The sequence below is a fragment of the Nyctibius grandis genome, chromosome 9, assembly GCF_013368605.1.
Source record: "Nyctibius grandis isolate bNycGra1 chromosome 9, bNycGra1.pri, whole genome shotgun sequence".
Classification (NCBI taxonomy): Eukaryota; Metazoa; Chordata; class Aves; order Nyctibiiformes; family Nyctibiidae; genus Nyctibius; species Nyctibius grandis.
This window is the reverse complement of record NC_090666.1, coordinates 37833040-37848874: the sequence shown is the minus strand read 5'-3', so window position 1 is coordinate 37848874 and position 15835 is coordinate 37833040. Positions and strand designations below refer to the sequence as shown.

The window sequence follows — 15835 nt, the reverse complement described above, 5'->3', positions numbered from 1 at the left end:
AATCAGTGCCTTACTGACGCTGTGCCTGCTGCCCTTGGTCTTGCTCTCAGCCTGGATGGTTATTTTCTGCGGATTGGTTGGGTTTTTTTAAGGTTGAGATAATTTAAAGACTTCATAGTTGAGAAAAATATATTGCCGTGGTAGAAAGACTGAAGATGTGCTTTGAAAATTGCAGCATGTAAAAATGAAAAGCATAAAACATTCACTTCACTGTGGTGTTACTGCCTGTCCTGCACCTCACAGCTGTTTGCACCCCAGACTGGGCACATCTGCTGCCATGTGGCTCAGGGGAAACAAGGATATTTGGCAGTGCACGTTTTCTATCCGGTAATTTATTTTAAATAGATAGGGATTTGTGTTTGAAGAGATTGGTGTAAGATTTCTGTGGGAGCAGAGCTTGACTGTCAGCTGCTGAGGTGGACCTTGAACCTTCCTTCTGGAGAAGGAGCCATCAGAGTGGGCAGACACCGAGGCTGAACCAGGAGGGCAGTTCCTCTGCTTAGGGCTCTAAGACTTCTCTAAGGAGATACTGAACTTTGACAACTGTGAGATGAGATGCCACCTCATGTTGGAAGGGTCTGAGAGGGAGATACCCTTGAGTCTCCTGGCCCAAGAAAACAGCTAACATTTTTGCACATGCACAGTGCCATTTCTCCAGTGTAACCAGGATAGCTTCCTTGCAGCTCTTGTGTATTATGACACAGTTTACTTTCAGGTGCTGCCTTTAAGCCCTGAGGAGGTCTGTACCATTTTTCTTATTTTTCTTCTCAAAACACATGTAGAATATCTCTTTCCTTACACTCGAGTTCAAGAAAACCTCTGCACCTGTAAGCCTTCTGCCCCTTCCTTCTCCTTCAAACCCTGCATAAGAAACAGGTTCATGGCTGTGCAGCGAACGGACAATTAAATTGTCTCAGTCCAGCCTGACCAGCTGCGTGTGAACCCTAGATCTCCTGTGGATATTTTTACTGGACGAATTGGGAAGGCAGAGCTCAGCGCTCGGTTTCAAAGGCTACTGCCCTTACAGAGCAGTACGGAGAACAAAATGATGGAGTATTTCAACATAAAAAATGATTTGAAATTAATTCCACAGATGTTCAAAAACTTGTGCTCCAGAAAATTCTTGATAAAACGTACTGCAGCATTGATCTTCCAGGTTATGTTAATAGACACTTTTTAAAATGTAGGTAAAAGATTTTTCAAAACCAAAAATCAAAACAATTATTTCTGGAAATATCACTGTTCAATATTTTCAGAATCTCTCCCCACTCCCAAATCAAATTTCAGAGGAATCAGCAAAGTTTCACATAAGATTTTTTCACTACCAACGTTGGGGGAACAGGAGCTTGACAAGTTCTTCTCAGTGCTCTTTCATTTTATCTGCTCTTGTATTCATGTTTAAGATTTTGCTCATTCTTTCCATGACATGCTGCCGAACATAGATAAGAAAATACATGGGGCTACACCAGAGCATTTGGTATCATTAGTTTAGATATCAAAATCCAAACTCCTACTTGGGCAGCAGATGACTTGGGCTGTCCACAGATGCCTGGGTGAAGAGGTGAAAGAGCTTGGCAGGCAGTTGTCTAATTTGGGAAGCAGGTCTCTCACTTATCCTCAATTCTTTACTATTGCCTGTATTTGTCAAGAGCAGAAAAAAAAAATTGTTAAAAAGTCAGTGAGGCAGTAACCAAATTTGAGTTCAGCAAGATTTTAGAGCTTTCATTTTTCATTTATAAACATTTGTACAAGTCAAATTGCATGTAGATTATGAGTGATACAAATAGCCAAGATTGTTTCGATGAGTAAAATACTTCAGGGAGAAGTGACAGACTTCCTGATTGTCCTGACTGCTTATCCAGAAGAAGTGGCTCTTTCTTTCCAGACAATATGTCTGTTCAAACAATCAAGGCGCAACTCTAAGAGCGTCTTTGGCTTCTAAGGGCCAACTGAATTTGAAGAGAGATTTGCTCAGCTTAGGTCTCATTGAAGTATTTGTTCCACTTCACTAAGGTGACTAATGGAAAAGCAATTAGAATAACTATAAAACAACCCAGTTCTAAAAAGACACCAAAATGGGTGTTTATAATAGAATGTAGAAAAAAAATACAGGTTTAAAAAAAAACCAAACAATTGGCAAGAGTTACATTTCACTCCCGATACTCACTTCAGATAGAGCAATAAGTGCAGCTTTATAGCTTTTTATATTTTTCCCTGTCTACCCATTTCTTCACCCACTATTAGTGCACTGGTATTGAGACAACATTGGACGCTCTGGTAAAAGAATGAAATGAAATGTAAATTGCATTAGGAACAATATATTCTTAATGGAAGTCTTGCTGCCCGTAAGCACTGTCTTTCAGTGAAGAGCAGGTCTTGACGGAGGCTGCCTGGTTTATTTTTTTCTCCTCTCAAACTGCAGCATAAGTTCTTTTTTTCTTTTAAAAGAGTTTTTACCTTTAGTATAACACACAATATCTAACATCTCAACTGAGTATGATGCAGAGGAAAAAATTGGTTTATTTCTTTAAAGCTATGCCGGTGAATTTTACTTCAATTTAAATTACTCCAAATAAGTTGTCTCTCTTTCACAATTTCAAATTGTGAATATCTATGAATACTGCCTGTTTACCTCCCTGTGTTGGTTTCTGCAGAAACAAATGCTCTTAGTTCACAGTGCATTTTGAGCTGAGAACCATCACATGTGAAATTGTGGGAGTGTTATGTTCCATGAGCTTTCAGATCATTCTTAGTGAACTTATAATAATTGATACTTTTTATGAAACTTATTAAAGTAATTTTTACTCTGTGCACTTCCAGTTATCTTTGTTCAACTTAACAGACTTTTTTTTCTGTGAAATGAAATAGTTTATTAATTGATCAAATAACTTTATACTCTTGACCTTGTAAAAGTCCTTTCAAAAGGGACTGAGGATGTTTCGGCTTCGGGGTCACAGGAGAGATGGAGGAGGGCTTGGGGGTTGTTTTTATAGCAAGAGGACAGAGGGGTGCCTGACCGATCCAAAGCAAAGCCTGGTTAGATCTGCTAAAGAAGTGGCTTTAGTTTGACTGAGAGGCCGAAACATAAAAAATACCGGACAGAAAGGGCTTTGCTTTCCTGCTGGTGTTCATCAGTGTTTACAGCATGGCTTTCAGCAGTATTTTGGGGTGTTCTTTCATGTTCACTCATCTCAAGAGGTGTCACAACGCTTTCTCAAAAGTTAACGCTTTCCACACTAGTCTGGTATCTTTTAATTTTTATTGTAGAAAAATTAAAATATAAACTCAATTAACCCTTTCTTATTGTGTAAGCATTCATATATGAAAAATGCCATGCTAACTTAAGGCTTTCTAAGTTACCTACATGTACAGGAAACTGAGCTGGGACACTAGGTGACTGCTCTTCTAATATACCTTCTTATGGAAATAGGATTTTTGCCATCTGGTATTATCCACTTTAGCACTTTTTTTTAAAGTTAATTTAAAATCACCTAAATAATATGCGTTTTCTTTTTTTTTTTTTTTTACCTCAAGGAGTTTACTTACTGATTTGCCATTAGTAAAAAAGTGGTCCTGAATTTCAGCCAAAAATCTTAATTTCATTTCACAACTCCTTGAAAGACACCCTTGTACCACTTGAATACCTATGCAGTTTCCATAAGGGTATTGAAAAAACCCTCAGAGAAAAACCTAACAGCAATCAGAAAAGTTGAATGCCAGCTGAGCCAAAAGATCTTTTGATTATTAATGAATAGTTTGCAGTTTGGAGCATTAAGAAATATGTCAGCTTGCAGCAGAGCCACTCACAAGTGGTTTAATTTATCTTGCTGGCAAGAATCCAGTTCAAGGGGGCAATGGTATACACTCCAAAATGAGCAGACAGTCTCCATATGGAACATTATTACTTATAAGGATGATTTTTGTATCATTTAGATCACTAACGATGGCTTCCAGTACAGTAATTCCAGAGTGCTGACCCTGTACGACGCAGTCTGCCAGGCCTGCCAATTCCATCCAACCGGACTTTGTAAATTAAAGGTAATTTAAAGAGCATAAAGGTTTAATACGGGTCGTTCATCTCTTCCTTAGCCCTCTCCCTCCCTTTGATGTACTGTGTGTGATAACTGCTTTAGAAAAGGAAAATCTATTTCATAGGTCAGCTGCACAGCCTAACACTTTTCTCTTCTCTCTTTCACAATCTCCTGTCTGTGATTTTTTTTCATATTTACGTGGGGTATGAATACCTGATAAAACATAGAATCATAGAATCATTTTGGTTGGAAAAGACCTTTAAGGTCACCAAGTCCAACCGTTAACATGCTTTATGATGGACTTTTCTCAGACAGACACTTCCAGAAAGACCATGGTTGACAATATTTATTCTTTGCAGCTGTTAATGGAAGTAATTAAGACTGAGGAGTCTCCCCTGAAAGGCAGCTTAACTTCACTTTTGAAGTGTCTCTGCTACTAAGGCATTATACCTCTCCTAGCCTGTTTGGCGAGGGCACTGTAACTGTAAGGTATATCATTTCTACACCCATTTTCTGCCTTAGCAAGAGGTCTACTAACATGCATGTTATACAGTTTTTGTCACCTGAAAACACCCTCAAGAGAACACAAAACATTTTTGCTTACATTAAAGACTGCTAAGTACAAACATATAGTACTTTGTCAGTTTCAAAACCGTAATCAGAAGCCTAGTGCTACGTTTTAAACTGCCAACATGTTACGAAGTGCCTGGAAAGCACTATGACCCTCTGTTTTCCTGTGGACTTATTAGTGTAACATCCCCCATCCCTTAAAAAAGAGCTTCCCTGCTCTTATTTTCTACAGGGTTGTGTTAGACAACTTTTCTGTTTTACAGTGGGGCTTTAAAAGAAACTTTTGGAGGGTTTGAGGATATTTGAATGTACTGATCCTGCTTTCCCACCCTGAGGCAAGTACGAATGAATAGGAGACCACCAGTCTGCATTTTGATAAAATGAAGATTAATCAGGTATATCTTAACTCATTTGCCTCACTGTTCTCATTAACACTAATGGGAAAATACAGTTTTCAAACTTGCACTGATTGCAAGAATATAGCAGTTACCAAAATTAAACGGAAGTTCACATTTCTACAAATAAATCAGTGAATAGAAATTACCTTATAGGCCCAAACGAGGCAAAACCACTTAAATTCCAGATTAAAATAATTGTGTCAGCTTTCCTTATTCTTACATTTTGAAACTCAGAAATACATATGTTTTCACAATATGCTGGTGTTCTCTAGGGATTATAATTTCTATCCTAAGATGCTTCAAGGGACTATTTGAACTAGGCTTCCAATTGCATCAGACCACATTCTAATTACTCCTCTTATAACATTACTTTGTAATACCTAAATTGCTTCCAGAAAAGGTGTTTCAATTAGGGGATATTTTATATCAGGCCATTTCATGTTCTGTGTTCCTCTTTTATGAAGCCCATTCTGTACCACACTATCACATCAGAAAAAGCATCTCTCTCATCAAGCCTTTGAAAACAACAATGTAATAAAATCTAATTACCATCCAGATTTTAATGCTGAAGATCTGTCACCTTCTATCATGTTGGGGCAATTACGAGACTCGTTTTTGTTTCTCTACCTTACCCATTACTCTTGAAGTGGTATTATTTAAAATGTTGACTAATGTACTTTGCAAAAGAAGTTTGAGAAAGTAATAAAGCAATAGATAGCAACCACAAGGCCAGTAACAGGACACACACCAATCTCAGAAAAGCAATGTGTACTCCCTCCCTACTTAAAGGAGGGAAGAGGAGAAATGTATTTGGGCCCTGGTAGCTTCTCCCTCTTGCTGTCCTGCTGTAGCAGTGACATTCCCTGTGTTCCCAACAGAGCCCCATGTGTTCCTGGGAGTTTACCATGTCAGATAAAGTCCCATCTGCAGATGTGCCCCAACACAGGCTGCAAGCAAAAGACCTAACTCTACTGTAGGACCTTCCCATGGCGTAGATGTTTAAATACATCAGTTAATTATATCCCTGTGTTGGCTCCTCAGACAACTCAAGTGTCTTCAGCCCACCTAGAAGCCACAGGGCCTCCCTGGCCCTGGTGGCCACCCTAACTAGGAGAGGACCAGGTCGGCTTCAAAGACTGCTGTGCCCACAGTGCACTGCATGAACTTCTGCCGGCCTTTCTGCCCGACCTAGGCACCACGGATGTGTTTAGCTGTTGTTTATCACTATCTCATGGAAGCCTAAAATCTAATGCAGTTCTTTATTCTGTTTTTATATCATTGCTTTTTTCATATTTTTATGAAGAACCTTCAGAAATAATTAAGTTACCAGAACAAGATTGCAAAATTTCAAACGGACCTTTTATCCAGTCTCAGTTTTTGTTAATCTCACGGAGCCCACTTTTGCGTGTTACTTAATAATCATCATATTAGTAGTCACAGCTGGGAATAATGATCACATACACCATGTAAGTGTGGAAATCAAAAAAAAAAGAATCACAGGCTGTTGCATTCGTCTATAGCAAGCAACATCACGTTTCCTAAGCTAAAACATTCACAACCACAAGGATCTCACACTGGAAAACTTTCATGTCTTGTTTTCTCTCTTGGGAGACAGTATCAGCATTTAAATTGCTAATATTTCATAAGAGACAAGTGAGTTTCTGCTTATCTCAGAAATTATTAACTGCTAATTTCTTGTCTGTCTTATTTCTTTTTTCCTTCCTCCACCTCCCACCCACTGTTATTTCCTTTTTTGGCAGGAAAATACTTGTAATATAGATGGACTTTGCTACGGTGAAGGAGAGTCAAACCCTACCAGTCCTTGTCTTCTCTGTGAACCTGACATTTCTAAGTTCACCTGGTCTATTAATGAAAGTAAGACAGTTTTTTCTAAGATTTAGAAGCACTTAGCTGGGAATTTATGACTCAGTGTATGAAATACGTGGTTCCTTTATTTGGCTAACATGAATCCATCCTGCACAATAGTGCATGTGGACTGTTTGCAACGGGAATAATTGGGTGCACCAGAAATGCAGACTGACCAGAAGCAGATAGTACTCCGCTGCATGCACCATGTATCTGGGCACGTATTTTGTTCTGGCTGAAACCTGACAAATCTCAAATTAATAAAACCAAAATAACACCTGAAAATGAAATTGTCAATATGCCTCTGCCCCATGCAGTGCCCAAGTCTGTCAGCTAAAGTTGATGGACCCTAAATACATCTGTCATCATCTCGCAGGTATGAATCTTTAAGGGAACAATTTGGGGAAAACATTGCTTTTGAAACACTAATGTATATTTTTGGTATCTGGAAGAACTGTTTTCTCTCCCTGAGACAAATCCTATGAAATGCCATACAAAAGACCTTGGCTTGGCAGGGAGTCTGAGTGATAGGGATCAGCCACTCATTACCTTCACTGCCACAGAACCTAAAGGCTTGTTCTGCAGCCCGTCATGGCAGGGGTCGTGGAGAAGGCTGCCTTTTGAAGCACCTCCTGAATGCTAAGGACTTAATCATAGCTTTTTCATGGCTACATCCCCAGTGTAAACAACAGCTTTTACTTACCGCATGGTTTACAGGTAATCCATGTTTCTAGCAGCATTGTCCTCACAGCTCATGTCCCCACTTATATGAGCACACTTGCATCTGGTCAATACAAAGATTATGTTACTGCTTTTATGTAGATCCATGTGCTGGTTCTAGAAAGAGTTTCTCTGCAATTTTAGGTTCTGTAAACACAAGCAAATTAGAGAGAGGTATGTGAGTGACAGGACCAGTTTACCTTTTCTGTTTGCAGTTTTATATTCCTCTAGAGTGACTAGGTCAGCAGGACCCTTTTGGAAGGAGAGGAAGATTTCTCTTGTCCTTAGGGAACAGCTGGGGATGCTCAGAGACAGAGGCTCCTAGAGAGTGCAAGGTATGGCAGGAGAAACAGTGAGAGTTGTAACACTATGGTGGGAGTCCATAGCTCCAGTGGAGACACTGCCACGGAGAGAAGTGAGCAGACATGCTCTTCTCAGGTGATGAAAATGCCTTTGAGAAGGACCAGAAAAGACCTAACAGTTTCCAGCAACACAAGAAGTCGTAAGTTGTCTGAAATCAATTTTGAAAGCAAGAACACAATAGAAAGGGAGAGAGTTGTTCGTGAGTCCTTTTAATTCCTGTTCCAGGCTATTGACTTTGAATTTCCTCTATTTAAAAACATATACATCTAGTTTATGTCCTAAAAAATCCAGCTTTTGGAATGTAAAACTCTGTGTCAGGCAAAGGTGTAGGCAGATCCATCCCAAGTGTTGGCCAACTAAAAATCCTATTGGATGTTACTTGCATGAGTAGTTAAAATGCCTACAGGTAAGCCAGACCTGAAGAAGAGCTTGTACACCTGAAAGCGTGTGGTTTTTTCCCCCAAGGATACAGTTTATTATAATGAAAGATATTATCTGTGACTCACAAACCTTACATCCTTTCTGTCCTTCCATTGTGTTGGCAACAGCAGTAGCATCTCTAGAGATGAGCTGACCCTGATTGTTATATAGACAGACTCATTACTAATACAGAGCCAGTTCAACTTGAAAACACAGAAAACGGCTTAAAAGGAAAAACCGCATTTGTTTTGGAATTTGTAAAGCTCGAAGTGATTTGGGAAATCTGAAACAGATCATGGTTCACTTTTCAATAATTTTAAAATTTAAACATATTGAAAAGAAAGTGTTTGTCAGACTTGTTTTCAAAATTGCAAAAACCCTTTAAAAGTTCTGCAATAATTGTGAGTGCATATATATGTTCACTGGATGGCAAGGAGATCTCTGTGGAATTAGAAACACTCTTACTCACAGACTACTTTCAGAACATCTGATTTTATGTTATTTCATGCCTACAACTTCTCGTTACCCTCCATCCAGTTAACACCTTTGTGTTTATCTGTAAATGCATACCCAGCATCAATATTTCATCGATTACTTTGGTCACAACTTTTATGGGCTCCATGGTTTAAGTGCTTGGGAAATAAAAGGTAAATTAATAGATGGAAGCTTTCAACAGTTATGCCAGGACAATCTGCTGGACAAGCAGTTTAGAAAGCTCTGATAGCACAGCAGCAATGAGTGGAGAAACACATTTAAATAACTGCATAATGTGAGACATGCTATAGAAAGCAAAGCTTGATAAAAGGATATGCACCACAAAAAAACCCCTAATGATGACTTCCCACAAGCATAATGCAAGGACCCATGCAGCCCTTATGAGAACACATATATAGTTCATGGTTTGAGAGTTCTACTTGAAATTAATCCTCGGTATTAGAAATGTTCTTTAAGTTAAACATAACTATGGTCAAATTACATTGTGAGAAGATTCCTTTAAATATCAATACATGTCAATTTGTACTGCTGGTTAAAGAGGAAAGATGGCTTGAGACCGAGGAGGCTTAGGACATGGAGACAAAATTCCCAGCCCTGCACAGAGCTGCTGTCACCTCAGGGTACTCATCCGATCTTACTTTTTCTTGGTTTCTAATTATAAAATGCAACACTTTTCTCAACCTTGTTCTCCTTACCTATTTATATTGTAAGTATCTGCAGGTAACATTTGTCTTCTACTATAAAATAGCCTTGTACAATTAGGCTTTTATCTTCATTAAGTGAATACTGATTGTAAACAATGACACTAGAAATAATGCCAATGGTGATACAATATGCACTACTGTGACTGGGGATAGAGAACCTCAGATTCACTGGTGTACCTCTGCTGGCACTCAGAAGACCTTTATTCCTGATGAAATGTCCAAATGAATTCAGTCAAACTGCTCAGGCTTAATTACTACTTATGTGTAAAGGCAGGAGAGTTTACTCAACGGAAGAGTCTTACACAATTATTCCCCACCCCTCCCTCCTCGAGTTGCCCACCCAATTCATTTGTCATTCATCATTTTGAGGTTTAGTTTACTTATATTTAAATGGATAGATAGATAGAGTGGTAGATAGAATAAATATATATATGTAAGTATTAGAAATACAATTAATTAAAGTTTTAGTAAGAATTGGGGGACCAGCGGGAAGTTATAGAAGTCATGTCTGATCTCCTCCTATGTATCAGGTAACACATCAAAAGTAATCAAAGTTCAGTATGGGAGAAAAGTTCAGTATGGGGCATGAAAAAAAACAGGAGGAAAAGGTATACTTTTTAGTAAAGCCATTTGCTGCCTCTAACGTCTAAATGGTTTCCTCCATCAGCCTCAGGGTACGCTCTGTACCTTTTTCTTTGAGAGAATGCCTCACTGTGAATCTTTACATGGGAGAAACTGGAATTTATGTAATCATCGTTTCATTTTTGCTGTTTAGACAACCTGCCTCCTGTGTTCCAGGCCCCCTCCAGCCAGCTGCTGACATTTATTGGTGAGAATTTTGTTTACCAGTTAATAGCAGTGGATCCGGAAGGGTCAGCTGTGCTATTCATCTTAGAGGCTGGGCCACAGGATGCCAGGCTCTCTCCTGCTGGCCTTCTTATCTGGAAAGTTGATTCAGAAGAAATGCAGACCTTTGAATTCACTGTGTCGGATGAATGCAATGCACAGAGCAGATACTTTATTGAGGTAAGGAAATGAACGCTTTAAAGGAAAAACAAAACAAACCTGTTTATCATGTCATTGCTTTGGTGCAATTGTCATTATAGCTAATAATTTGTTACTGTCTTGGAAACTAAGATTTCAGCTATTTCCTCATAAGTGTATATTATCCAGCACAGCAATAATGATCAATTCATGGAATAAATATCTCTGAGAACATAGAAACTATATATACAAGGAACAAGAGAGAGTGCTATTGATTGCTGCTTGAAAGAACACTCTTGCAGAGCCTTTTAATGGTTCATTAATCTGCTTTAAAATTCACACTCTGCATTTGGATTGCAGAAAAAAGCATATAACATAAAAGACCAAGTTTTAGCTATAAAAAGGAGATTATAACTCATTCTCAATGATATTTTTAGAGGGTGTCTTGCTCTTATGTCATTACTCCATACTTTAAGTTTCTTGGCAGAGCTTGTGCACGGCTTTGTCTTTATTGTATGGCCTAACATTAATCCTGTGATAGGATGAGCTAATAAAGTGGGATGCAGACTCTTGACATGAGAAGAGTTTTGTGAAGAAAAGCTTTTTTTTTCCTAAAGATTCCTCTTTTCACTCATTCAAACCACTATTGTCAAAAATACCAATCTGCTGAACCCACACAACGAAGGGGAAACTGGAGTCTGGGTACAGTTTTAATGGAAACATTTAAAACTAGACCTATGTTTAACTAGGTGAGATAATACAGAGGCTTGAATCTGTTGAAATGCTGTTCTTGCACATATGTAAAATAAAACTATGGACCTCTCTTCCCTGAAGAGAGAGACCAGCTAAGGAATTCTACAATCATGTTCCGGCCTGGGAGCCCTTTGTAATGTGAAACAGTAAGGAGGGCAGGAAGACAAGCATTTTCATTTCTTCTTTGAAAAATAAGGAACAAATTCTGCCCTCAGATGCTATGTAAAAACTGCTGTTATAGCAAACAGGATTTTTTTCTTATAAGAAGTTAGAATGTGCCCCTAAATTATGAAAAAAAAAAATCCCTTTAAAGAAGTCAAGCTTTCAGTCAAGTAAATAAATATGCTGAGTATGAGACCTTCTATCTAGACAAAGGAAATTGGTTAGAAATAAGTTTTCATGATTCTAGATAACGTTTGCACTGCAAATCTGTCCCTTCCTAAAAGGTAACGCCATAGTTCTCAGCTGTGATTATTTGGAGGAATCTTACCACAACTCCCTTTTGCCTTCTTCAGGTTGGAGTGAAGCCCTGCAGCTGCCTCAATGGTGGAACATGTGTTACCAATATTAAATTCCCTCCAGGCCTTGGTGAATACCTGTGCTTATGTCCAAATGGATTTGATGGAGAATTTTGCCAGGAAGATATTAATGACTGCAAATCAAACCCCTGTGGCAGAGGAACATGCGTGGACAGTGTGGATAGCTACTTCTGTAAATGTCCCCCTGGTTTGGGAGGTAACACCTCACTGTTTCCATCTTTGATTTAACTAGAGAAATATTTTGCTACAGGATTTTTTGAGTGTAGCATGACCACAAGCATCTGTCAAATGGAGTACATAAGCCTGCTTTTCTGCTCCCATGACTTAGCTTTAGACAGACAGAAAATATGCAAAACCAGCTATATAATTATCCACGCTCAAGGAAGGAAAAACGACTTAAAGCTCTGTGGTCCTGAAGTGATCACTCAAGGAGGCTGTGAACCTCCACGATCTCAGTTTCCACCTGCTTATTTCACATGGATTTGTCCATCCATGAGATGAGCTAGGAGAAGACGTAGTAGAAGAGAGAAAAGGCAAAGATCCAGGACCCTTTTGCACTCCATAGGATTATACTAAATTAAGCTAATGAAAGAAGTAGGAATGAATGATTTTTCTAGGTCTAGGAAGGAGAAGGAGATATGGAAAACATGCCAAAATAAATTGTTCTTTAGCTCCAGTCGAAGCTTTATTAAATTTAGGCATTACAAAACCACAAGCCCATTGTCAGACATGCTGATGGAACAAAATCTAACCGTTTAAACCTTTCAGGGCTGACCACAATATGATTTTAAGAGATGAGAGGAAGAGGGATGATCACTGCACCAAAAAAAGATTCTTTTAGAAAAGCAGAATGAAAAGCATGAAGAGAAGGAGTTGGAGAACAACATGCAGTGAGGCCAGAGAGGTGGATGCAAGACATACAGTGCAAACAGGAAAACCTGAAATGTGAGGAGAAAGATAAGCCTGTAATAGATAACATAGATGAGGAGAGAACATGTTGGTACCTATCATGCAAGTTATAGTCAGCTTCACTGCATTCAGGACATCTGTAATGATTCGCACACGTGAAAAAGCACTTGTGACAGCACAAAGACAGCCACTCCCCTGTGGTCTACAGACTGGAACCGTCAGAACCAGCGATTGGACTCTGCTGCATTAAGCATCTGGAGTCTGGCTGAGTTGAGTCGCTGTTGGTCTTGCAGAGTGCCTACCACCTCCTCCAAGCTGGGTCCCACGCTCCAGCTGCTCGTAACTTGACTCACTTCCAACATAACAGATTTTCGCATTGGCCTAAACACGCCTTCACCTGGAGTTTCATGGAAGCTGTGGTCTTTTCATTTGCGGTTCAGCTCTTCAGGAGGCACAACGCAAAGCTGAACATACAGGACTTGAACAGGATTTCTAAACCTGGCTCTTAGCTTTGCAGACAAAGGGACAGTTAAAATAAAAGCCACTCACTCATTCAGGTCGCTGTGCAGTCGTTGGAAAGTAAAGAAGTTATGTTGCTATCCATTCTTGTCAGAGTCAAATTAGTCTCCTGCACGTGAAAGGTGCTGACTGAAATGACATTAAAATGTCTCTTGGATTAAAACCATTTCAAAAGCAGAGTAAGAAAATAAACACCTTAAGCTGAGCTCAAATTTCAGTCCTCAAACCTGTCACAAACCCTACTCTGTTCATATATGAAATGAATTCATGTGACCCATAATGTTGGCTGCTGTGCAGTGCTATAGGTTTGAAAAATTGAGCAGAAGTAACATCAAATGCACAAAATTATTACTGCTTATAGTGTGTATATATAAGAAACTCAATTTTAAACAAAAGCAATGAACAGTTTTTACTCAGTGGGGTCATCCAGGCAGTAAGGTATCCTTTCTGCCTTTCAGCAGTTTATGAAACCTTTGTTTTGATCATGTGGGACTGCAAGTCCAGACTTCATTAACGGTAAAATTCCAACAGAAATGAAAAATAAAAAAACATTCAGAAGTGGAAGTTCATAAAAATGGCTTAAAAGATGTATAACACCTACACAGTATTGACTCCAGATAATACTACCAAATAGCCAAAGCCTGCTGCTATCCAAAGTGTTTATGCCACCACAACTCTACTGATACAAGAACACACAAGCCTAAGCATGGAGAATAAAGTTAGAAAATGAAAGTTTGATCAAAATACAAAAATCTCCAAACCAAACAAACGTATGCAGAACGTCTTGAATCCCCTGGAAAAAGTGTTCCTATGAACGCAGGGAAATTTGGGAAGTTTTTTGGTTGTCTTAAGTTAAACACTTGGAAATATACAATGAGAACAATTCTTCATTGCCTGTAAGGAGGTGGATTAAATGAATAACAAGCAATATAATTCCATGAGTTACTAACTTCAGTGGATCTGCTCCTGTTTGATCTTCACCACCAGTTTCACACTGTTGCCCTTCTCACTTTATGCAGGATTGCACATAGATGGAGTGAAATCAAGCTATGTTATTCCACATGAAATAGTCTGCCATAACTACAACACATTGTTTATAAATTCACAGGGAAATGTGGTTCTCATTCTTACACAAACAGTAAAGAGTAAAATATCCAACACTTAAAAATAACATGCTTGAAAGCAACACCCGGTGGATAGATGATGGTAAAGCTGTGGATGTGGTCTATCTCGATTTCAGTAAGGCGTTTGACACGGTCTCCCACAGCATCCTCGCAGCTAAACTGAGGAAGTGTGGTCTGGATGATCGGGTAGTGAGGCGGATTGTGAACTGGCTGAAGGCAAGAAGCCAGAGAGTGGTGGTCAATGGGACAGAGTCCAGTTGGAGGCCTGCGTCTAGCGGAGTCCCTCAAGGGTCGGTATTGGGACCAGTACTATTCAATATATTCATTAATGACTTGGATGAGGGAATAGAGTGCACTGTCAGCAAGTTCGCTGATGACACAAAACTGGGAGGAGCGGCTGACACAACGGAAGGCTGCGCAGCCATTCAGAGAGACCTGGACAGGCTGGAGAGTTGGGCGGGGAGAAATTTAATGAAATCTAACAAGGGCAAGTGTAGAGTCCTGCATCTGGGCAAGAACAACCCCATGTACCAGTACAAGTTGGGGGCAGAGCTGTTGGAGAGCAGCGTAGGGGAAAGGGACCTGGGGGTCCTAGTGGACAGCAGGATGACCATGAGCCAGCAGTGTGCCCTTGTGGCCAAGAAGGCCAATGGCATCCTGGGGTGTATTAGAAGGGGTGTGGTTAGCAGGTCAAGAGAGGTTCTCCTCCCCCTCTACTCTGCCCTGGTGAGGCCGCATCTGGAATATTGTGTCCAGTTCTGGGCCCCTCAGTTCAAGAAGGACAGGGAACTGCTAGAGAGAGTCCAGCGCAGAGCCACGAAGATGATTAAGGGAGTGGAACATCTCCCTTATGAGGAGAGGCTGAGGGAGCTGGGTCTCTTTAGCTTGGAGAAGAGAAGGCTGAGAGGTGACCTCATTAATGTTTATAAATATGTAAAGGGCAAGTGTCATGAGGATGGAGCCAGGCTCTTCTCGGTGACGTCCCTTTACAGGACAAGGGGCAACGGGTGCAAGCTGGAACACAGGAGGTTCCACTTAAATATGAGGAAAAACTTCTTTAAAGTGAGGGTGACCGAACACTGGAAGAGGCTGCCCAGAGAGGTTGTGGAGTCTCCTTCTCTGGAGACATTCAAAACCCGCCTGGACGCGTTCCTGTGTGATATAGTCTAGGCAATTCTGCTCTGGCAGGGGGATTGGACTAGATGATCTTTCGAGGTCCCTTCCAGTCCCTAACATTCTGTGATTCTGTGAACATACAGCTGAGTCTAGAGATCAGGGCACAGGACACCTTGATGGCCAGAGAAACACTGGGTGTTCCTGAACTCTTAATTCTTGCCAGGTTAAATAAATGTGCCTTGTTTTTGCTGTACTTCCCTGGCCAAAAATGTTAAAACACAAGTAACAATAGAAAAAAAAAGATATGATTGAGTGAAACAGGAA

General features: G+C 39.9%; 1 protein-coding gene across 1 annotated transcript in view; it reads left to right on the top strand.

The window, feature by feature from the left end:
• The window catches only part of LOC137666935 (von Willebrand factor D and EGF domain-containing protein-like), a 272112-nt gene that overhangs the window by 102156 nt on the left and 154121 nt on the right, over positions 1-15835 (top strand). The window contains exons 14-17 of the mRNA XM_068407215.1: positions 3934-4038; positions 6760-6874; positions 10343-10593; positions 11820-12039. Of these exons, the coding sequence (XP_068263316.1) occupies positions 3934-4038; positions 6760-6874; positions 10343-10593; positions 11820-12039 (691 nt within the window). The remainder of the gene's footprint in view (positions 1-3933; positions 4039-6759; positions 6875-10342; positions 10594-11819; positions 12040-15835) is intronic.